This window comes from Anneissia japonica, unplaced genomic scaffold (assembly GCF_011630105.1).
Source record: "Anneissia japonica isolate Jap-2015-1 unplaced genomic scaffold, ASM1163010v1 scaffold288018_len440701_cov179, whole genome shotgun sequence".
In the NCBI taxonomy this organism is placed as follows: domain Eukaryota; kingdom Metazoa; phylum Echinodermata; class Crinoidea; order Comatulida; family Comatulidae; genus Anneissia; species Anneissia japonica.
The window spans coordinates 218,185-242,678 of NW_022690319.1; the positions used below are offsets into that span (position 1 = coordinate 218,185).

The following is a 24,494-nucleotide window of genomic DNA, read 5'->3' on the forward strand; positions in this document are numbered from 1 at the left end:
ATTTATAATGAAGAGCTACAATAGCTGAAATATGTTTATATACACACGAATATTCAAGTTTAAGTTTGCTTACTTAATATCTATATTCCAGTGTATACTTATTAATAATTAATTGTACTTGTTTGACATTTTTAAAACAATATTTGATAGAAAATCAGCATGAATATGCTAATCATATTTGTAATGGTTCTATTACTGTTATTTACTTTTTTAAATATTAATGTTATTGTATTTTTTAAATTATTGACATTAATATTTTTTTGTAATTGAAATTATTTTATATTATTAAATATAAAATATTATTATTATTAAAACATTTATTTTATTTATCACCCTTTGACCTGCTGCTGAGGAAAAAATTGATGAATGTTTTGGTTCAAAATTGTAATGTATTAGATCTACGACCTAGCGGTGACCCCTAAGCTGAACATAGGTGCAAGAAATGATGGTTCGCCAGTAATAATAACGTGATGACCTTGTGGGATTAAAAAAATCTGTATATAGAGGATGTCTCGCCATTTGTATTCTCAAAGGAGAAATCTGGGGGAAAAAAGACAAAAACATGGCAGTAGAGGGCTTAGTGCAAGCTTCTGCACCAAGATAAAAAAAAAAATGAAAAATATTTAAAATATAATAATATAAAAAAGGAAATAATAATGATGAAAAAGGGTGTGGTAGTATGAATAGCATTACTGTTTAATACATCAAATATATCTACCGGCGGAATACTAGGGTATTCAAACGTTTGCATGTTAGTTATAACGGTCTTCGTACAGTGCGTACATATGTTGTTGAATTGCTCCTTGCTAACATTACGGCTGACGGAGTCCTGAGTCCTCGTCACTTGCATCTCAATCAACTTTTGCTGAATTAATTTTGAATGTTGTAGAAAGCATATTGTTTCAAAAAAACAATTTGGTTTTCATGGTAATCTAAAGGTGGTATAACGGACCCGGTTGCTATGGCAATACAAAAACAATCGTTGGTCTGGAGCTGTGAGTTTGAAAGGTCAAAGTTTATGTTTTTCGTAGTGGTTGGTTGGAATCACACTCCTGATGCAGGGGATGTTTCTAGACAGTGTGTATTGAGGTATCAGATTGTTTTTGCAACTATTATCATAAAGTCAAGATTATCAGATTTTCTTTAACAAATAATTGTTCCATATCCATATTTAGTCATGATGTGCCTATATGTGGTGTGTTGTTACTTGTTTTGTTAAATAAAATTTGATAGTTTAATCAGGGCTTAAGAGCAAAACTAATCAAGTATAGAGGTACCTTATACGGTATCGTCCAAGCACAACTTAAAAGTTCAACATTCTGTTGACTAAAACTAAAAGAACATTTCTTAAATCAAACTAGTGGGATCATATTAATTGTTTATTATTTAATTGTGATGAAATTAATTGTATGAAAGTGAAATTGTATATCAATTCTTTTATAATTCTTCTTTGTGATTTAGGCTTTCTAGATTTGTTAAAAACGTCCCACTAGTTTGGTTTGAGATTTGTTGTGTACTCTCTTGTATTTTACTGTGGTATTTTCTTGTAGTAGATCCGTGTGTTTGTTGCTATCAGTGTCCAAATAAACTTGTACAGAAAGAGAAGCTAACATTTGTTCATTTTATATCTTATTGCCTATATTGTGTCAGGGGCCAGATTTATATAAAATACCTACATTTAAACCATTGGGTGGCTAAATCTCTGCAGAGATTGTAAATTGGAAGTTTGACTCTATAGTATTGCAGTATACTATATTCAATGCCAAGATTACTTTAAAGAAATTGTTTTTTTTATTTATTTTAAAATGTTATGGCCAGCAAGTAATACTCATGGTCTTTTGTGCTATACTGTATTGAACGCAATACCTCAAAGATAATGCTTCTTCAATTATAAAGTTAATTGCCAGCAATGATGTTCTCTTACACACTACACCTTGAAAAAAATGTTGAGATACATACTCATTGGACGACCATTTTAGAAACTGCACAAGTTCTTTTTTGTTGCTCTTTAAATTTGTGATGATAAAATGATGGTATGATAAAAAGTTCGCCAAGGTCAACTGTAACCTTTTTATTTATAAATTTGATAAATCCCAACCAAGGTGTATTTAACACTGTCAGAGCCATCGTTGACTAATGCCGTATGCAATGTTGCCCTGTCATTCATCATATTTAATTGGTTTAGAATAATATGAGTTCCATGGATGTTTTTCACCTTGATAACCAATCCTATTCAACCAGGTTGTGTAGAATCCACGAAAGCCATTCAACTTTGGATTCACCTGAAAAAAATTAATCAATATCAAAGATTATATAATTGCCCGATAAACATTTCCGGGTCACATGATTGATGTAAACAAGGCTCCAGTATGTACATACAGGGCAGACAATCAAGTTGTAAAATCTATGAATGCTTATCTTTGCTTTTGTCCTCGACTAAGACAAATTACCATCATTATCTTGTTCTTAGAATTGGGCATGTGTACAAACACAGATGTTTCCCTTTTTCAATCAGCATAGATTAGAAACAGTCTTAAATTTCATGGGCCAAAAGTCAATATAAAACCCTCATGAACCATTTCAAGCCCATAAAAAAAACAGATGGGGATGTGTTGCTTCCAATATAAGTCTAGAGTTACTAAACTGTTCACATGGCAAGGCAATCCCTGGCCCATTTGACTGATTCAAATCAGACTACCAACAAGAAAGAAGCTGCTTCAAAGTAACATATATGAAGAGATTAGGTTTGGTAGCAACTACACTGTAAAATGCATAACAAAATAATTTTGTGGATGAGAGACGGATATTCCACTAACAACCAACTTATATAATCAGGAAATTAGAGTTATGTGTATATTGTAAAGGCCACACATGAATGGTTGAGTGTTCAGCTGTTGATCTTAATGTCCCATAATGCAATTCACCACATCCTTCCACAAAAGGATGATCAAATTATAGGAGTGGTTACAAGCAGCAAGACTGCAGTATTGATAGCAAAATCAGAGGAGACGCTAGGCCCTAAATTTTAATTTCCAAGGTGAAATAGCCAAATGTGTGAATAGGGCCATATGTAAGGTCTCGCCACAAAATGAGAGGCATCGTTGGTCACCAAAATAGGTAAAAGTCAAATTTTTTACAAAATTAGTTTATCTTTGGAGCTGATTTTCTCAAAACCTGGTTCTCATACAACTAAAATTTAAATGTTCACATCGCTGGATCTACTTATCCTAGGGAAGCCATTAAAAAACCAAATTAAAGCTTATAATGTGATCTACCTACAAATAATATTTTTTAAACTAAATTTTTGATTTTCCAACCATGAGACTCATTTTGTGGTGCAACCTCACATACACTGTATGGGCATAATTATTTCATAAACCCATATAGGGGAAAAATCACATGTATTTGTCAATCAAACCTTTAGTATGGACATACTCTAAAGATACAGCATACGATTGAAACCTCTATCTAGAACGACAGCACAAATTGCTCCCACTAAATTAACATGATGCTTTAGCAAGTTTAAACTTAATGCATTTGAAATAATAATGAATATGCTACAATGAAATAATTGCAACACTTACTCTATGGTGCTTGGCTTGAAACTCGGCTACCTTCTCAAGTTGAGTGATTGTCCGTTGGTTTGGCCAGACTTTAGTCCTCTCCATGTCCTTCAGTATATCAGTAACATATTCATAGTTTCTCTGTGAGTGTGCTGCTGAAATCAGAGCATTGTACAAAGGCTGGGTTGGAGTTATACCAGAATCCTGTTAAAACAAAAAACTCAACACCAATGCAACCATCTTTGAGTAATAGGTCATATGTACATATAAAATCTTGTTTTGAGACTTATAGAGTACTACAGTGTTACGTCACGATACTACGTGATACTACTACGTTGCAAAATGCGTTCAAACTGATGCCATTTTCGCCACTAACAAACCATTAATCCCAACTTCTAACGTAATTATTAAGATGTATCTTACTTTTTCTTTGTAAACTTTAATTGATGATTAAATGTGTGTTCGATAACTAATATAATGCGAGCTTTTGTGTTTTTAGTACATTTTGATGGTAAAATATTAGATTTCAAAATGCATATTCCAGAAAGCCTATGAAGTCATTAAGGCGTAATGAATGGTAACCAACGTCTGTTGACAACAGAGAGCGCCACCTGGCATGACGACACGAATGGTACTCTACGAATAATCGTTTTTGATCACAGGCCCCTGCGATGTGTGTTTGCCGTACATAGATATTACCCTGGACGCATAATAGAAACTCGCACAACTGTGGTGCAATAGGGGATAGCTCCTAAATTTTACCTAGCATGCATTATTCCTTGTGTGAATTGAGTATTAATGGCACTTAATACAGTACTGTACAATTGCAGTATATAAATAGGCATTGAGCATTCTAATCCATCACTGACATTATTAGGCTTACCTTTACATCTGCTAGTAACTGGAGGCCATCCTTCTGCTGTGTACAGCCTGAAGCTAAAGCGACAAATGTCCGCATGCTTGGATATAGCCCTTTGCGCTTTATATCAGCAAGAAGAGCCTAGAAAAGCAAAAAAAAAAGTTAGTATTTGTTTTATACTGGGGTCCACAATTTGGGAGGTCTGGGTTACAAGTTTCAGAACATATATTGTAATTATCTGCATGCAGCGATACCTACGGATGGATTAAATTAAATAATGGATCTTTCCACTAACGCCCGCCGCCCCATGAATATTGTTGCTAACATCCCACAAAACGACAGTGTAAAAGCATTAACACAAATGTATACATGTGACACACTGGAAAGGCCCATTGTGGAAATCTGTAATGGCAGAGGCAGTGGTAAAAAAAATGGCAGAGGCAGAGGTAAAGGAAAAAAAAGGTTTTATAAATTCAAACCTTGGCTCCTGTAAGATAGTTCCTCTTTGTTCTCTTTCTAATTAGCATATTGTAGAAATCTACATCAACCTTTACATCCAAGTCATCAACAACTTTCAGAAGTTCAGTTTCAGCTGATGTCTTCTTTGGAATGATCTCTGCAAGAAGAGTCAAAGTCCTGCAATCTGGTTTGAGATCATTTGATGTCATGCTCTCTAAAATACCTCTTGTTCCACCAAGCAAAGACAATCGTTCTGCTGGTGTCTCCATGGCAGTCAACGACATGATTCCTTCCAAGTTTGGATTCAACGACAACATTTTAGGATGGGTATCGGTTTTCTTAGTACTCACTGATGCCAAGTCATTCGAGGAACCAGTACCAGTTTGTGAAACCACTGATTTCTCTGATGAATTTAACAGAAATAAATCCTGATTTTCAAGGCCTCTTTCCCAACTATCAGGATCTCTTTTCCTGTTGTCAGAGTGTGTTGGCACCCTACCATCTTTCACAGACGTTTCCTGTGCAAGTAAATTTAAATCTTCAAAAACATTAATAGTTCTTTCATCAGCAAGCCTTGTGACCTCTAATTGCTCTGGCTTCTTGGATTTATTCCTTTTTGTTTGCTGCTTCATTGATGAGCCACCAGCTATCATCTTCTGCTTCAGAGTGGGACTGTTCAGAAGAACCTGATTGGCTTTCTCAAGATCCCCTATTCCACAATCCCTCACAATTCTTAGTAGCAAGTTGTAGATAATGTTGTTGGGCTTAATACCCTTCAATAACATATGTCGCCATCCCTTTAAGATAGACAAATATGAATTTAATCTAATACATTTCATTCACGAGTAGACTCTTCAGGTTGGTAGACCCAGTTAACAATATGCTTTCAATACTAAGGTCATTGGTTGCTAAAAATTTGCCCATACAGAGCTTTTAGTTTTTTGGCTATCTAATTTAAATGATTATAAAGTAGTTGGTTACATTTCTCATCAGCCTGGGGTGCAAGTTGAGGGCATAAATTGGGCTCTGATGTTTCAGGGTGTAGATGAATTTAAATGATAATTCAACCAAAATAGACAGCATTTTTTCACCCTAGTGGCCCAGCCTCTATATCACTTTCCCTGCCTGCCCCCTCCCGCCGCCTTCCTTGTGGTACTGTTGTTGTGTCCCATGTTATGGAAATACTTCGCTTACGTCAATCTATTAGAAACAAAACCCAGACATACCTCAATAGCAAGAACAAACCCAGAATCTTTCTGAGAAGCACATGCAAAGAAGAGGAACACAAAGCTATGTGCAGTGAGTTCAACACCAGACTCCAGTAGATGATGGAAGAGTTTAAACGCCATCTGAATGTCACCGCATTTGGCATAGGCTTTCATCATGGCATGGTGCGTTATCAGGTTAATCCTGATTTCTTTCTCAAGGAGTTGCCCGTGAAGTTTTTTCAAGCGTGTGATACCGTCAGTTTCAGGCCATGGCGATTCAGAGCAGGCGTTGAATAATGCTGTGTATGTGACCGCACTTGGATTTAGACCACGTTTTTTCATCTGGTAGAATGAAATTTTTTGAAATGAATTAGAAAAATTCACAAACATATACAAACAAACCAAATCCAATGGAACAAATATACACTCACATACCACATCCTGAATTGAACTTTATTTCCATTTCTGTCCTAGATCTTAACTTAGAGTTTTGGAGCTTTGAACCACACTCTGGCCTTTCTCGGGCGGCCATGATTAGATACCCCAGGTTGCATCTTTGATGAACTGTGAAGTGGTTTATGCTATATCTTTGAGGTAAGCATTTCATGGATCATAAAGAAAAAATTCGAATAAAAAATACAATATTATTACCCCACCTAGTATCTTCAAGACCTTCTGTGTGAAAGCAAATAAACATTAGTTATTCAAAACTCATTATACATTATGTTTAATCAAATATGAACCTTTGGCAGACCTGTACTTACATTGAATATTTGTATTGCTAGTAACTATTGAAAATTTCAGTTGAACCTGATCTATTCGAACAAGATTATAGTGCCCTCTATAATATATTATGAAAACTTACGTCATTGTACAAGTGGAAGGCTTTCTTGGTGTAGCCAGCCCGTCCACAACCACCGATTAGTATATCGTAGTTATACTCTGTTGGTTGAACACGGTCCTCCTTCAGCATTCTCACTTCCAGAACATCTAAAGCTTCCCTTAGCTGAGGGTAAAGAAATTTACAGTTTTAGAGTCCAAAAGTGGCTCATAACCCTACTACTTTCCATTTCCACACCAGATTTCCAAAAGTTACACTAAAAGTCTAGAAGTGGGCAGCATAGGATAGGGTATATTTGATTACACAACAAAGACAACTCACTAAAGACTTGCTTACAGTGGGGTAATTCTGGTGGTGATTTAGGCAGTACATCAGCAGACAATCCCCTAATCCCTACAGCTTTTTCTAATGTACACATTGGCCATACAATATTGCATAAGGGACCACTGGCTTCAACATCTCATCCAAAAGATGGTTCACTATCGTAAATTGCATCGCCGCCCACCAGCTGAAGTACAAGCAGAACAGCGAATGGAATTGAACCAGATTTGTAAGAACCTCCATGGGGCAGTGCGCACACCACAAACACCAGTTTAGCCAACTAAGCTAAGCTACTCTCAAGGCACTAAACTGCATACATAAACAGGCTACATAAGTCTAACCTTTCCTTCTTTCAGGAGTGTTTTCATTTGGTTTGCGTACCATATCGGGCTGTTTTTGCGGCCTCTATGAACATGTTCCACATCACCGGCTTCCTTCTTATCCTCTTTTGTTACTTCATAGACTTCGTCAAATGTTTTAAGCTTAACAATGTTAAAAAATAAATTTAAGAAATACAGTAAATAGCTTTTCATTAATTTACTACAATACCTTGGTGTGATAGGTGATGTAATAATGGTGGATGGTGGTAATGATGATAATGAAGCCAAAAAAACTGTGTGATACCCAAGCCTGATTTCCAAATTTCACTGTGATTTGACAACAGTGATGATTATGATAATGATGATGGATAATGATGATGATGATGATTATGATGATGATATACCTGCCAACTTTGTTGGCATATGATGTGGGAGACAAAAAAAAAATTTGTATATAGCACCCTCTATGCAAAAACAACGAAATATAGCACCCATTATGTTACTTTTTAAAAAATGGTAGTGGTGGAAACTATTACTGACTACAGTAGTCGGTCGGAATAGTTTATGTGGCCCGTATTCATATTTTAATGAAGAATTCACTCCATTTTATGAATATTAGGGTGTAATCGACCTATACATTTTATCTTTTATAAATGATGACAATTAGTGATGAAGGTGGCAGTGATGGTGACAATGATGATGCTGTTGTTGATGATGATGTTGAGAATGATAACTTTGAGGATGATGATATTGATTGAGATGATGATTGTACAGCAGTATACATAATAGACCTTCCGGAGTGTCAATCAAACTTAACAACTGACCAATCAGAAAAGGGCCAGGAATATGCGCATGTTATCTTGTGGGAACTTAGCAACGATATCCAGGGGGCGGGGCTTAGTGGAAACATCCATTATACTTAAGTCTTAAGATCTGGCCTTTCTTTAATAAATATATTGTTTCATTCTATGAAAGTTTTTTTCACATAATGATACTATCAGTTATGAAAGCAGGTACCTCATATCCATCAGAACTAAGTGTGCCAAATCTGTCCTCTTCGGGTAGTTTCTCCACATCCCATTCATCCTTTCCTTTATCACTTGGCCTGTCAACATCACCAGTGGCACACTCAAATTTAGCATCAATAGCAAAACCTCTTGTAAACAATCGAGTGTAATTCACATACAAACGACTGACCTGTGTACATTTAAAAGCATTGCTTCTCCATATAAATAATAGTGAGCGATTTGTCAACGCTGTAAATACTGAAGTGTTTTTAGACAACACAAAACATCTGAAGGAAGGTGATGTGGCAATTTTCTTCAATCGAAGAGACATTTCTTCTTTCACTTTATACACAAAGTGTCAACCTGTGGTAGAAAAAAATTTTAAAAATCAATTTAATATATTGAACATCTAAATGGAAGAAGACAGTAAACTATAAATGACAGATATTAAATGATATGCTTTGGTTTACATAATACAAATACAGCATTTATTAATTAGTAGGATGGCGTTATCAATGGTAGGCCTAGATAATATCCTGGAAATCAGAGCCTTCTCAGCAAGCAAATGAACTACAGTTAACTTCCCACAAATTTATAATAATAATAGTTTGCTTTAAATGAAGTGACAGGGTAACAATCATGATAAGTTTCACCCTGCCATACTGTAAAGTTTTTTAACTGCACGAATGATACCGTAAAAACCAGCTCAAATTTGCAGGGAAAATCGCTAGGACAACTTGTGCACAGAATCATAATTACTACACAATACATTGAATATATATTAAGATAGGTCAAGCTTAATTTTCAGCAAAATCTGCACAGAAATCGGCCCTTATTTTCCAAAATGCAGACAGATTTCTGAGCTAAATTTTTGAGTAGAGAATATATTCCCGCGCAGACCTTTATATACAGCCAGGGAACCCTGCAGCTTAATATAAATTTATGTTGTTATTTTGTAATTTATTTGTGGGTAAGAAAGCTCTAAAAAAAAGCCGGACCTACCTACTAAAGGTGGCACCAGGTGGAGGGAGGGGTGCGATGCTCCCGACGAAAAAAAGTGGGCGTGGTCGGATGTTGATTTCAAAGGCTTATTTAATCAATTTTAGTGTCTACCTGTACTAACATGTAGATAATACATATACATTTTTTTTCTCTCCAACAAATTGTGGTTTTTCTTCCCAACGGGACGCACAAGGGGGGGGGGGGGCAGCTCTCCCCCCCCCCCCTAAAATAGCGCCCTCAACCTGAAAAATAACACTAAACTGGGGTCAATGGAGGTTGTTGTTAGTTCGGTATGGTTACGTACAACACTTAGTGGAATATAATTTATCATGATTTTCTATCATAATATGAATGTTAATAAACACTTGCAACAGTTCACTAGAGCATAGTTGGCAATATGGAACGTGAGTTTTTATGTGAATGGATCGTTATGCATCTTTGTTTACGTTTGCTTTATCTAGGCTTGGTAAACGACTCTGTATGTACTGTACTCTTCTGCTTGCTCATGCATATGCACCAACCAACAAGGTCCGCGAACCCTCGCCTAAAAAGTGTAATTAGGGCCTAAAGACCTGGGACAGGCTAGGTAACTCAGGGGCTAGGCTACTTTGGTCTGGGTCATCGTAAGTTGGTGAGAAGTTTTTGGCCAAAAATTGCTAAGTACAATGGAGAAAAAGCACACTAAAATGTTCTCATTTGACTAGAGTTTTGGCTTGGGGTGTGCAGAGCATATAAAATTATAACTTGCATCTCTTCTTGACGGTCTGCTGCAAAGCCACCACCCCACCCCCAACAAACTCTCTCCTGACTATACACAGTCTCCCCTACAACAAACTAACCCTCTTATCAAACGCCCATTGACTAACTCCTTCTTAAAGTAAGTTGCCTAAAAACTTGCATTTATTTTTAAATCGGATCAATCAATAATTATAGCATAGGCCTATATCAGGACATGTTTTAGGGCACATAGATAAAATTATTAGATTACCAGTCTTTTTAAAAAAAAAATTGATGAGGATGGGCGGTCTTTTTTTTCCCTTTTTTTTTTATCAGAACAATAGATTATTTCGCTTTTGTTTTTATCGGTGAGGGAGAGACTGTTAATATTTGGCCTGTAATACTAAATATTTTATAAAAACTGGTTTAATTTTATAGTTTTTAAAAGAAAATTTATGGTATTTAAAGTCACAAAATTGCATAGTTCTTTTTATGCTGTTGAAATAATTGATGCGGCAAACAGATTTTTAATTTTATTCCTGCATCATTATTTCCTGAATTTTTGACGCAGCCGGGAGTAAATTTTTCTATTTGCCCTTAGTATGTCTTGACACAATCTATGCTTATATAAAAAAAAATCATTTTCGATTTCCTGAACATCTCTCAGTAGTTCTTCAGTTTGTAAACATTGCAGATACTTTCTATTTAAAATTTGGCTTCGTTGAGTGTTTTTACTTCCTTTTTTTCTCACCATGCTTAATTAAACTATGGTCTTACACAGTATGTTCTATCAATTACTACAGGCGGCAATAATAGAAGGCAGTGGGTTAAAGACAACAAGCATATAAACTTTCATAAGGATGAGGTAGGTGAACACTAATATATTCTCAGCATATTTTGTGGGGTTTTTAATATTTATCCTACATTGAGGTAGCAATGTTACTTCCAATATCGCTGGTCGAGGCTCCGAAGGAAAAACAATTTTGCAATATGGTGTACAACTGATTTTCCTAAGACGTAAAAGCATATTTGACGAAAAAAATGAAAATGGTGAATGAGATTCAGATTTTTGAATATTTAAAAACTGGAGGAAAAAGGGGCGTAACCACCATTTTTTTCCATGTTTTCCCCATTTTTTAAATTTAAAAATCTGTTTCTCATTAACTGTGCCAGAGTTTTTCATCAAACATGGTTTTTTTGTCTTAGAAAAATAAGTTTTACAACATATCAAACATTTTTTTTTCTCATGAGCCTGATTTTAAGTGCCACAGTCCTGTTCCAGTTTTTAAATAGTTTTTTTTTCTACTATATTTTTCTCTAAATGTTGTTATTGATATTGGTTGTTGTAAGCGTTTTAACTAGATTTAAGTAACTTATTATAGGTCCTAGATTAATAACCTGAAAATTTGGTCTGAACCCCCGGTGACATGCTGCAACCCCAGTGCAGCTCCACCCAGTTGTGATGAATCGAGCAGTCCAGTTGGAAGTTATCCCATTTGCTGTACTCTGCTAAGTGGACAAATTTGAAATGTCGAATTGGACACATTAAAAACTTTGGTCGGCAAAGTACATAACTCCAGAAATGGAGTAAAAAGCATATGGGCATTTGTCCATAAAGAAAATGATGAAAGTAATGCATACACTAGTTGTGTTGAAGAAGACTGGGCCTTGCACGCTTTTATCACCGAGTATTAGCAAGCGTATCGTACAAAGGATGTTTAGTCGGTAAGTACTATTGTGATAATATTTGTGATAATTTAGGCAGACCTGGCAGGCTGGCAGACAATTCTGTTTACTGTTTATGAGCGCTTAACAAAGCTGTCTGCCGACTGCTTGTTAGGGTCAGAGGGGATCGTTATTGACAACCTCACTGCTAGTTTGATTTGTCGTGTGACGCATTGCCACATCAATAGTCTCATAGATATGCACCGGCTACCAGTGCAGACATGCAGTGTGTGCATAGTTTATTAGGTGCATAATATGGCAGCAGAAATATTGAAGTTGAAATAAAAAAAATACAGTATACAGTTTCTGTATTATGTAAAAATTATTTTATTCATGATAAATATATTATTGCAAAAAACACACCAGTCCAGTTTACGTTAACATAACAAATATGTACAAAAAGATATATTGAAACCAAACAGTCCATCTAGTGAACGTTATAAAACCCATCTATATTTAAGAAATACTGTATTTATATAAAAGTAATTTGATTATGCTAAAAATCCCGTACAACCCATTGGTAAAGTTCATAAATGGAGTAATCTTAGCTTTCACAATAGTAACCATATTATAACATTTTTTCTATTTATTGCAGAAGCAATTACTGTATACTTTGAAACAAGCATTGTAAAGTTATCTTTGGAAGTAAGCCGGAAATAGTATTTGTGGTTGAAGTGGCGCTTTGATGCGAGCAGGAATATTTTTTAGTTTTCGCTCAATTTCTTCTCTACTTTTTTCCCAGGAAGTGGCCGATTTCAGAGTCAGTCATTCCAGGGTAAATCTGCTTAACATAATCTGTAAATAGAGAAAAATACACCATGAAACTAATTGAAAAGTGGAGACTGAAGAATGTGCCTGAAACACAAAATGTTAGGTTAAAGAAACCTATTTCTTTGTACAGTTGGTGTATTCTATATACACCAATTGTACACTACAATCCGCAACTTATCACTCTGTACAATATGCCGAATATATAATAAATAAATAATAAATAAATATATAGTTAATTTGCTTTTTAAAAAAATTTAAAGATAGATAAAGCTTTCGAGTACCAAATTTACATTGTGTTTGTTTGTTAAAGACCACCTTTGGGACCAGTGTTTTCATGGTCTTTAGCAGTGGCGGCGTCAGCGTGGGGACAGCAGGGGCTGTCCCCCTCCCATTGGACAGAGCTCGTTGGGTAGTTGGACTAAAAATATATATAAAAATAGGCCTACACCAAGCCAACACATGCCTGTCACAGTCTGAGAATGTAATTTCTGGCCATCCAGGTGTTCCTCACCTATAAAAAAAATCTCATGTGGGAGGGGTACACCCTCAAAAACCCTTCCACCAGCTTGGGCCTACAAGCTCAAGTCCCCCCCCCCCCAGAAAATATACCCTAGAGCCGCCACTGGTCTTTATTTTGCAGCTTAGGTCTCTAGAATAACAAAGATAGAAGACATTTGTTAATTTGTAACCACAGAAAGTGAAGGTGATCTTTAATTTGGCGGGTCTTTAATTAGAGAGGTACCTGTAATTGGTGCTTCGAGTTTACAGCCAATTTATGTACTGTACTCTCTTATTTTCTACCATGTATTATCGAGTTAAATATTATACAATAGTTAATAAATACTATATTGTGTAATTAACAAGATTTGTCAGCACTTTCATTTATTGATATGTATGATATAAAATTGTATTCACTTACTGACTATTGATCTAACTTTTTGGGCATTGTCTAGTTTCATGCATGCTCTGGAATTTTGCATCGCTGTTCCTTGTGAAAGTTCTTCATTTGGAAACATGAAGTTTTTCAGGGTTCTAATGCAGTTGTACGGTGTTGTGCCTTCACACACAGCCCGGATGCTTGGTGGTAAAACCTGCAAGAATTTAAATGATACCCTATTTAAATATAACAATATATTTTAATACATTGAATCACCATCACAAAACATGACCATGACATGGTTGGTCAGTGAAAATGGCCTGATAAAATGTCATCAGGTCATGTTCATCGATAGGGTAATTGCTTGTGAGTAGATATGTTGTTAAGAAACAAAATATTCTCATTCTAATAAAAAAAAATTTTTAATGATATTTAGGGAAACTTTGTTACGTTATTGGCATAACATTAGACTAAACACTGTTAAATTAATGCGCTGTTATACTTATTTCACAAATATAATCTGTTGGTTGACAATAACAGAAAATGTACAGTATGTCATAAATTCAAGTACCGTATTTGTAAAATCGAGCATTTGTTAAATTTTGTTTGTAAAGAAAAACATGTAAAATTATGTACTTGTAGATTTGGTCAATTAATATCAAATCTGAAAAATAAGGAGACTTGTTCTAAAGTCATAGGGTTTGCTATCATAAAATCTGGAATTCTTAAAATCAAGCTTTGGTATCAAGGGTTTCTATTCTCTCTAAAATGTTTTACGAAAGAAATACCTAAAATATAATATTGTACAGTTTAATTTGTCTAAGTCAAATCCAAATTGCTATTGAAATATTGTTCGACTTACAGATTGGTAATTAATGGAAAACACAACAATTTGGCATGTAAAAAATAAGATCGACTTAGAAATTATTTGACTTAGGCACAGTCGACTTAGGCAAGTTTAACTGTATTTAAATTTTGGTATAAATTAGCAATTTATCAACTTAAATGATCTGTTGGTTACACTTTATGCTTTTGCCAGTAGTCTATGCTGGCCCCCTCAGGTGCGGTTTGGTAGAAACAATTTTATTAAATATGTAAGGTAAACAGAAGTGAAATCTCACCGCTCTTAAGTCTTCATGACCTGAAATAATAAAAAAAAAACAATAGGCTTATGTTTACTCTTTGAAAGTAAAAATTAAAATAAAAAAATAATTCGGTAAAATACTAAACTAATGACATAAATACTAAACAACTATAACAACATGCCAAATTCCTCACATGATTGAGTGTTCACGCTGTGAGTCCCAGCCAGCATTCTTACTTCTTGTTGTAACATTCCAACCTTAAACAATAAATATATATAATTGAGTCATTTATTTATTATTTGTTTTTACTGTACTATTTTTTAAGCTTATTCCGTGCATAAAAATTTATTTAAACAATTTTTGCATTCTAGTGTATTTTATTGTGATGCGCATTTGAATATATTATAATGGAATTGGCGCAATATAAATTAATAAATTATTTATTATTACCATGCTTGCAAATGTCTCTAACTTGGAGGCCACTTCTCGTAATTCTCTTCGGATGCAAGTAAGTATGGATACTCCTGTAGGTGTCATCTGTGCTGGTGGAAAGAGTGGTAATGATCCTGGTTGACTGGCTGCACCTGCTGGTGGAAAGTATGGTGCAGATCCCGGTTGACTGGCTGCACCTGCTGAGGGAAAGTATGGCGCAGATCCTGGTTGACTGGCTAAACCTGCTGGGGGAAAGTATGGCGCAGATCCTGGTTGACTGGCTACACCTGCTGGGAGAAAGTATGGCGCAGATCCTGGTTGACTGGCTAAACCTGCTGGGGGAAAATATGGCGCAGATCCTTGTTGACTGGCTACACCTGCTGGGGGAAAGTATGGTGCAGATCCTGGTTGACTGGTTACCTCTGCTGGTGGAAAGTATGGTGCAGGTGTTGGTTGACCAGTTACATGTGCTGAAGGAAGGTGTGATACAAGTACTGGTTTACTGGTTGTAGTGACTGGTAGACAGGCTGCAGATGCTGACTTACAGGCTACAAATACCGGTTGGTAGGCTGCAGTTGCTGGTTGACCGGCTACTGCTGCAGTTTTACTGGCTGCATATGATTGTTTATTGACTGCAGATGCTGAATGGCGAGCTACAGATACTGGTTGGTGGGCTGCGGTTGCTGGTTGACCGGCTATTGCTGCAGTTGCAGGTTGACCAGCTACTGCCGCAGTTTCACTGACTGCACATGATTGTTTACTGACTGCGGGCTGGTGGGTTACAGGTGCTGGTTGTTGACGGACTGCAGATACTGGTTGACGAGCTAATGGTGCAGGTGCTGGTTTGCTAGCTGTACGTGCTAGTTGACTGATTACAGATGCTAGTTGGCGGGCTATATGTACAGGTAAAGGTGCTACTGGTGCAGATGTCGGTTTGCTGGCTGCTGATGCTGACTGGCGGGCTACAGGAGGTGGTTGACGGGACACTGGTGCAGGTTTACTGGCTGCAGGTGCTGGTTTACTGGATGCAGTTGCTCTTTGAGCTACGGGTGCTGGTCGATGGGCTATTGGTGCAGGTGCTGGTTGGTGGGCTACGGGTACTGGTTGACAGGCTACTGGTGCAGGTACTGGTTTGCTGGCTGTACATGCTTGTTGATGGACTGCAGAAGCTGGCTGGCGAGTTACTGGTGCAGGTTTACTAGCTGCAGGTGCTGGTTTGCTGGCTGCACTTGCTCTTTGACAAACTGCAGATGCTGGTTGGCTGACTACACATGCCTCTGGTGCAGGTTTACTGGCTGATGATGTTTGTGGCCTTCCTGACACACTTGAAGAGGAGACATCTGATGCAGTAGGAAAGAGTCGGCGGGGTGAGGTAGTGTGTGCTAGTCTGCGTCTAGCAACATGTGTAGGTCTATCGAGAGAGTTTGGTGCAATAGGTGAGATGGGCAATGGAGTTGTTAAGACTTGTTGAGAATCTTGATGCTCTCTAAAAAGCTGAAGCCAGTTTCTTCTCTCCGCCTGAGCCTCTAGTAATTCTGAAATAGTAAAATCAACATAAAAGTATTCAATGAAATGTCACTTATTTCTTCAGTGCAAAACTAACTGCAAATGAAAAAGCAAAGATACTGTTTGGTATAAATGTTTTGGATTGAATAATTGAAAAATGAATATAAAATAAGTGGATCTAATGTTCAAATATATAGATTATCAGCAAAACGTATTGAGTAATTGGGTCTTTAAAGTTAGGCTGTTTTCAATCATCATGAAAGAGATCAAAATAATTTAGCATTTATTCTTACCTTTCTTCTCATCTGTTTTGTTTGTGTTTGCGGTTGCTATGGAAACAGAAAAATTGCAAAATTTAACATAACAGTCACTAGAAATTATATTTTCAAAGGCTGGTTGTAAATACTATGTTACGCTTTACAAAGGAGTTGCATATTAATGCTCACAAACCAAATGTGATTAATTTTGTATAAGAAAATTGATTATGTTTTTTAAACCTGTTTATTTCAAGATATTATTTGTTAGCTTTAATTATTTATTTTATCTTTAGTTCTCTTGATTAATTTCAAATATTTTTCTGTTTAATGTGTCAACTTTATTTTTTTTTCCCATTAAATGTTAATTATTATTTCTAATGGTTTCCTTCAATTTAAATATATTTCGATTTTTTTTTCATTTTTCTGTTTCAGTATAGTTAATTTGTTTATGTTTAACATCTGTTTTAATTTTTATTCTTTTGCCTTTAATTGTATGTACTGAGGATCCCAATTGATCAGCTCTGGCTGGATGGACCACTCTCACAAAATATTGTTGAAATAAATATATAAATATTGTTTTTTTCTTTATTATTTAGGCTATTTTCATTTAAGAAGCAAAAAGCCAGCATTTGCACTTACCTTTCTTCCCACCTGTTTTCTTTGGGTTAGCTCTTGCTGTAACAAAATTAGAAATAATTTAAAAATTAACATAAATACCGTATTACCAGAAATATATTTTTAACAAGGTTTATCTAAAAAATTACAATGAAAGAGAGTCATACATTGACTTTTTTATCTTATTTTTTGGTATCTTTTTAACATTTAAAAATCACCAATTTCTAAGACAAAAGTCACTTTCATACCATATGTGTTCTTAATTACGGTATTATACCTGTATAATGATGCAGTAAAATTGATCAGCAAATTGACTAGTTCTGATAATGCAACAATTAGTACTTGACAAGATCCTTTTATTATTATTTAATAATGTCAAATTCAAAGTGTAAAATGATTTAATTTTAGTTACTTACCTTTCTTAGCCGCTGAGGCTGCGCCTGTAAATCAATAGTTCATGCAATGTTAGTTTAGATGTTTGTAAATCCTTAATTTACTAAGTGGAAATTTGATTTTACATACAGCATTGAAAGGGAAAGAGGTCTACGTAAATTATAGAATTTGTATTTAAAATCTTTCTACTACTGGTGATAAATATTGTAACAATTAACTTTTAATATTTACTTTTTTAATATAAGAAATAAATAGATTTACACCAAAACAAGAACGATAATGTAATTTAAGTTATCAAAACAGTAATTATTGTTTCCTTACCATTCCTTGCACTTTTCCTTTTTGGGGCTGGTCCAGCTGTAAAACAAATCATAATAACACGAAAATCAATCACTTGATTTGTTAAAAATTAATATGCAAGTTTATGCCCTTCTTCATTTAAAATAAGTTTATAAAGGAGTGAAATTATTCCCATATATTACTGTAATATATTAGTCTATTTCGTAAATATTTAGCTAGATAAATCAACTAATTGCCATTGTTCCTTTAAGAACACTCCTACACCAAAATAGTATCAACTTATTGCCCCATCATGTGTCTGCACCAACGAAAAAGCATCATCTTCATGACTTTGACCATGCTTGGACATGGGTAGAGTCACTTGCTGGAACAATCAGTCGCTTCTGTTTTTGACGTAGGGGTGTTTTTAATGAAACAATAGAGATTTAATAGGTTAATCCAGGTAAGGCAAGACTTAGATTAATAAGTAAGTAATAATAATTGGAGTAATAAAAATGAAGAAAAACATCTTTTTTTTTTAATTTCCATTTTTTTTCGTGGCGGTGGTATGCTAATTGGCCAAAAATAAAAATGTATTTTTATGTGAAATCATCATTATTGGCGGGCGGTGGGTTTGCTAAGGTATAAAAAAAAAAAAAAAAGTCTCGCCTATAAGTATCTCACTTGTAGACTTCTGATTTGTGTATTTTAAGATTGAGTCAAGTTTGTGTTTTAACATGTTCAATCACTGTTGTATGACATGAAGCACTGTCCTATTTCACTAAAAAAAAAATATTCAAGGTTGGAACGTTCCTAACTGCATTCACTATATTTATTATTGCCTATCAAAAAATTATAAATATGAACAGGCTACATCACATGTCAATGGATAATCGTTACATTGTTGTATAGATTTACTGTTGTTTGAAAACAAACTTACGGTGTGGTTCTAGCCCTACGCCACAAAATTTTAACATCGAAATTGCTGGATTTCAAAATGAAGTATGTTTATGAAAGACGAAACATTTGAATTAAAAAATTATCTCACAACATAAAATTGTGGATAATAAAATAGGCTTTTTGCTTACCCATTTTCTTTGGCTTTGGAGTTGATGCTGTGATAAAAAAAAAAACACAAAAATCTAAATAAAACCTGGAAATTACAGGGTTGTATTGTATTATTATAGAAGTACAAGGCCTACTACATTTCTATGTATTTATATTTAAAATATTTAGATTACAACAATTTTAAGATAATTAAAATGTGACTATGATGTAGAAGAAAATTAATAACAAGCCAATTGAATTGTGGTCATTTAAATGTGGTGTGTCTCAAATTATGTGAAATAACTATGAGTAAACAATACAAAAATTTACAATAAACAAATAGTGTATAAAAGCTTGGGAACACTATTCTAACTGGAGATCCATTTTGGAGGAAATAAACAATTTGTAAACAAGTAAAAATATAATTAACAGTTTGGAGAAATCTTCAGGTTAATGTAAAGTCAGCAATGAATACATTAAAAGTACCGAATTTTAAATGTAAATGACAGCACTAATTTTAGCACCTATGGCAAATGTTGCCGCATAAAGCTAAAATAAAAAAATAAATTTTATATTTTATTTATATTTTTATATATGTTTTTTTATACGTAGTTGTTTTATAATAAGGAAGTATTAAATCTTAATCTTAACCATAATTTTTAGTTCAAGGTTTTAGAAATTTGGTTTTGATAAAGCAGACTAGGGAGAATTTTTGTAACCTTGTTTAGCAAACTTGCTGCCCGTCAATAATGATGATTTCCAATAAAAAAATTTGTGGCCAATTATCGCACCCACTGCCACAAGAAATTTCAGAAAAAACGAAAAGTTTTTCATTATTTTAATAATACGCCTGCTGCTGCCTTGAAATCTCCAAAATAAAATGTATTTCTACCTAATTACACAAATTTAAAGCATCCTATAACTGTTTACATTCACCAAAAATATTTTGTTTTCATTCTGGATGTTTTTGGCAAAACTATTTGCTAAATAAGAGAACAAAATTAAATTTTTATTTTTTTTTCTGCCCTCCCCTGACATCTTTAAAAAATAAGTTCGCGAAACAAAGAATAAAAAAAAGTCTCGCCTCATGCTAAATAAGAATTACGCCAAGAATCAGTCAGGATGGAGATATAAAAGATTTTTATACCTCCATGGACCTACCAAAGTGAGATTTTATTTATACCAACTTCGTTTAGCGATCGCAACCAGCCATCTGCCAATAATGAGGATTATGGATGTTATTAAAATTTAATTTTTGGCCAGTTAGCGCTCCTGCAGCCATGAAAAATTGAATTTTCAGAAAAATCTACTATAAGACACTATCATGCTCGCCGATATGTAAAATATATTTCTTCCTTTGCTAAATTAATTGTAAGCATTTATTAATCCCATTATTATACACTGTTTACATTATTTTCTCCCCACCCCCTTTCCCTGGATGTTTTTGGCAAAACCATTTGCAAAATAAAAAAACAAAATTTTCCCATCTGCCCTTCTCTGATGATTTTTTAAAAAAAAGTTTGCTAAACGGTAGAAAATAAATCTCACCTAAGAAAAAAAACTGTAATAACTGTCTTTATGGTTTTAGTTTATTGCAGTTTCTTATTTAGTTTATATTGTCATTTTGAGTTATATTACAGTTAGTTAATACTAATAGCCTATGGTGTAGAACCAGTCGCGATGTATGGAACACATTTTTTATTGTATGTATTCAGTCAATTACTAATTGACTGATTAATAATGAATATCCTAATACTGATAATAATAATAATAATAATAATAATAATAATAATAATAATAATAATATAATGAATATGTGTACAGTATAAATTTAAAAGTACAGTAATGAAAAGACTTTTGGAAAGGCAAACAAAATGTTTATTATGTCAATTCGCTATTGAGTCATAACATACAAAAAACAACTGTAATGAAGTTTAACAAACTTAAAATTCTCACTGGTGTGTTGGTGACTGATATGATAAGCCTATTATTTATTTGTAAAGTATGGGTAGTGTGTTTCAATCAAACAAAACACACTCAATTTCCTAATTTTCTGGATGTTAAATGCATTGCAGCTGAACTTTGTTCATGGCTAAAGTGAATGACATACGTGACAATAATATAATCTGAAATGTGTTTTATTTAATAGGCTTGTTGTTATTAACTGACACAAAAAATGTATGCGCATTTCAGCAAACTAGCAAATGATTATGTAATTGTATAATTTAATGTAATTAATCAAAAAAATATTCAGTGCCTGTACTGTGTTTTTAATGCAATAAAGGAAACCATTTTACGTATATAAAATCCTTGAGGCAACATGAGTATATACCCCATAGATCACCCCATACATACATGGTTGTATACAGTAAATCATTTACACTAAAAATATTTATGTGTACTTACTTCTCATTCCAAGAAACTTGTTAGTTTGGGTCTTGTCAATATCTGTCATGTTGTCTGCTTGAAGTACTTAATGGAAGTAACACCTTTTCTCTATCTGCTTCTTTAAGCCTGTAATGCTTTATTAACTGTTTATTATACCAACTCAGGTAAGACATTCAAATAAGAAGTGTCAGTGGATTGGTTGAATACTTGAATAAACAGTTTTGCTAATTTAAATATTGCATTGATGATTTCAGTAAAAAGCTCTTCACTTAGAACCTGAAATATGGTTCCAAAAAATAAAATTTGAAATCTCAGAGAATCTGTGTGTAATCAATCCGAATTATCATGCATACTCAACTTTCTCATAGCTCTGCTGAGAATGGCAGTTTGCGCAAGCCACACACTTTGGTTCTAGATTCACTTCAAATTTTAAACAAAATATTCCTCAATCATTCACATGAACAAATCAGAAGCCTGACTTCCAAATATGTGGGCCATTGCAGTGTCCCAAGTTGGAAGAAGTCATTTCCAGGAGATCTGCTGTGGAGGGGTGGGGGTGTCAAAGGGTGTGGGGGAGCGAGGGACTTTCACAAAGGAAGGGTCTACACCACATCAGCACCACCATGGTTGGAGCTGAGGTAAGAAAATCTATGGCTATGGCAACTCTTAATGGTCAGAAAATGGCCATCTCAGACTTAAATTTGAATATAATTTTCTTTTCTACCCCAGAACGTCTTCCCCTGCCCTTGAATCTGTCACTGATCTAGTTAATGAGCTTTATTAATTAAACACATTTAATTTTATTTTGCTGCACAAAGAAACCCATCGGCACAAACCTTTGAGAGAAAATTGATAATAAAGCAGTGAAAACATGCAAAATTATGAATTTGCGTCTAGATGGGGTAATTTCCAGGAGATGCTTGCTTGCGGAAATGCGGGATGCCGTCCCGATTTCCGGGAGACTCCCACTAGTTCAAGGAGACTTTGGACCCCTGCCATTGGGTGATTTGGGGTGGATAACTCAATTACCCGCCAGTAATGATGATTGCAAATAAAAATAAAATTTTATTTTTGGTCAATTAACGCACCTGCTGCCAAGGAAAAATTGAAATTTCTGGAAAAAGTAAGGTTTTCTTTTTTTATTATGCCCGCCACTGCCTTATAATCTCCAATGATAAGCTATATATTTCTTCCTAATTATATAAATTTTAAAAATGTAACCATCCCATTATACTGTTTACATTCAACTATAAAATTATAATTTTCTACTCCGTGTGGGTGTTAAGTACGCTAAACAAGGTATAAAAAAACTCTCGCCTGATAAGGTTTAGGCGAAGAATGTATAGTATGTAGAATTTTACCACCTTTTTATGTTGTATGTTTCTTATCATTAAAAATATATACCTTTCAGCAGAAGTCGTGCTTTCCTTTACTGGGCAATGCTTTTGCTGCAGGGGCGTACCGTGGGGGGTCGATGGGTGCGGTCGACCCCCCCTTTTAAAGAAAGTGCCCTTTAAATATGCTCGCTTCACTCACAAATAACGCACCCCGTGACTTCTGAAAGCTTCGCTAAATTGCTCCGAGTTCAGCTTTCCCCCTGCGCTTTCGTTTCGACCCCCCCTTAGATTTTTCACCGTACGCCCCTGTGCTGTCTTTTGTACCCAATATCCTATTAAATAAATTAATGTAATTATTTTTTTAAGGTTGCGAAGAATGTATAGTGTGTAGAATTTTACCACCTTTTTTATGTTGTATGTTTTTATCATTAAAAATATATACCTTTCAGCAGAAGTCGTGCTTTCCTTTACTGGGCAATGCTTTTGCTGTCTTTTGTACCCAATATCATATTAAATAAATTAATGTAATTATTTTTTTAAGGTTGCTGCAGTGAAAGTTGAAAGTAACCCACGATATGATGAACATCTACTTCTACTGCAGCAGAGGAACAGGTACAATAATTTAATAATGTCATGCATTTGTATGTCATACAAGCAAAAGATAGTATAATACATACTCCAAATATGGAAATGCGCGCCATCGTGTCGGGATTAATTATGTCATCATCAGGAATATCTTATCTGATATTAATCAGTGGACCTTTCAGTTTTTGAAAAACGCTTCATACAAGCAACCTCTTTCCATTCAGGAAGATAAGATATGTTAACTTTTATTTTTCATCGTACATCGAGATAGAATGTCCACTTCTTTTGTCCTGTGTAGTATGGAATACTATTAAACAATCTTTAACTCTGAGATATAATAAATGTGCTTGTTTGGTTTTCACAAACCCAAAAACAGAATCACTCTTCTCCGTCATCTAGAGGATTTAGTTTTGTATTTTGTCCAAACATATGACACCCTTTCTTACGTCTTGTTAATCCTCTCTTATTCTCTCCTATTATTCTGCATTCTGTTTCTGATTCATGTCTGTGTTTAATTTTTTAAAAGAGATTATTAAAGATTATTTTTTAAAATGGATTTTGTGCATTTCTCTAAATTATAAGGCTTTTCAAGAAACTCAAAGAAAAAGATGAGAAGCAGATCGACTTGGAAAGGAAAGAACAAGGGTTTGCTGTGTATGTTAATGGTGCCAACAAAAACTTAGGCGCTACAAGAGTCAAACAGTTCTCACCACGCCGTCCAACAGCAGTTAAACCAAAGACTGCAGGAGGTAAGCTTTTAATTTGTGTAGGGTGGTGGTGAGAGGGAGGGGAGGTAAGAAGTTGAAGGGCTGTAGGATATTGGAATAAAGGATAATGGATGGAAACAGATGATGTGGGGGGGGGGGGGTAGTAGTAGTAGTACCTTGGTATGGGAATTGA

At 34.8% G+C, this 24,494-nt stretch overlaps 3 protein-coding genes across 4 annotated transcripts in view; 1 reads left to right on the forward strand and 2 right to left on the reverse strand.

Annotated features, from left to right (window-relative positions):
* Window positions 1-622: 622 nt before the first annotated feature.
* LOC117099886 (pentatricopeptide repeat-containing protein 1, mitochondrial-like) lies at window positions 623-8,937 on the reverse strand. Its single transcript, XM_033239409.1, has 8 exons — window positions 8,589-8,937; window positions 7,593-7,733; window positions 6,955-7,095; window positions 6,108-6,431; window positions 4,902-5,678; window positions 4,447-4,563; window positions 3,585-3,767; window positions 623-2,282 (listed from the first exon to the last, which is right to left on the reverse strand). The coding sequence occupies exons 1-8, from the start codon at window positions 8,907-8,909 to the stop codon at window positions 2,160-2,162; spliced, it is 2,127 nt and encodes a 708-aa protein (XP_033095300.1). The 5' UTR covers window positions 8,910-8,937; the 3' UTR covers window positions 623-2,159.
* Window positions 8,938-9,848: 911 nt separating this feature from the next.
* The window catches only part of LOC117099889 (protein KIAA0556-like), a 44,713-nt gene continuing 30,067 nt past the window's right edge, over window positions 9,849-24,494 (forward strand). The window contains exons 1-4 of the mRNA XM_033239412.1: window positions 9,849-9,984; window positions 11,101-11,162; window positions 23,551-23,621; window positions 24,177-24,343. Coding sequence (XP_033095303.1) covers window positions 9,978-9,984; window positions 11,101-11,162; window positions 23,551-23,621; window positions 24,177-24,343 — 307 coding nt within the window. The 5' untranslated portion in view covers window positions 9,849-9,977. The remainder of the gene's footprint in view (window positions 9,985-11,100; window positions 11,163-23,550; window positions 23,622-24,176; window positions 24,344-24,494) is intronic.
* On the reverse strand, window positions 12,736-21,918 carry LOC117099888 (calphotin-like). Of its 2 annotated transcripts, XM_033239410.1 has the most exons (11): window positions 21,691-21,918; window positions 19,326-19,352; window positions 18,280-18,315; window positions 17,982-18,005; window positions 17,590-17,625; window positions 16,987-17,022; window positions 15,206-16,722; window positions 14,949-15,012; window positions 14,792-14,811; window positions 13,713-13,884; window positions 12,736-12,817 (listed from the first exon to the last, which is right to left on the reverse strand). In XM_033239410.1, the coding sequence occupies exons 1-11, from the start codon at window positions 21,737-21,739 to the stop codon at window positions 12,750-12,752; spliced, it is 2,049 nt and encodes a 682-aa protein (XP_033095301.1). In that variant the 5' UTR covers window positions 21,740-21,918; the 3' UTR covers window positions 12,736-12,749. The 2 variants fall into 2 exon arrangements, with proteins under 2 accessions (XP_033095301.1, XP_033095302.1); XM_033239411.1 differs by lacking the exon at window positions 19,326-19,352.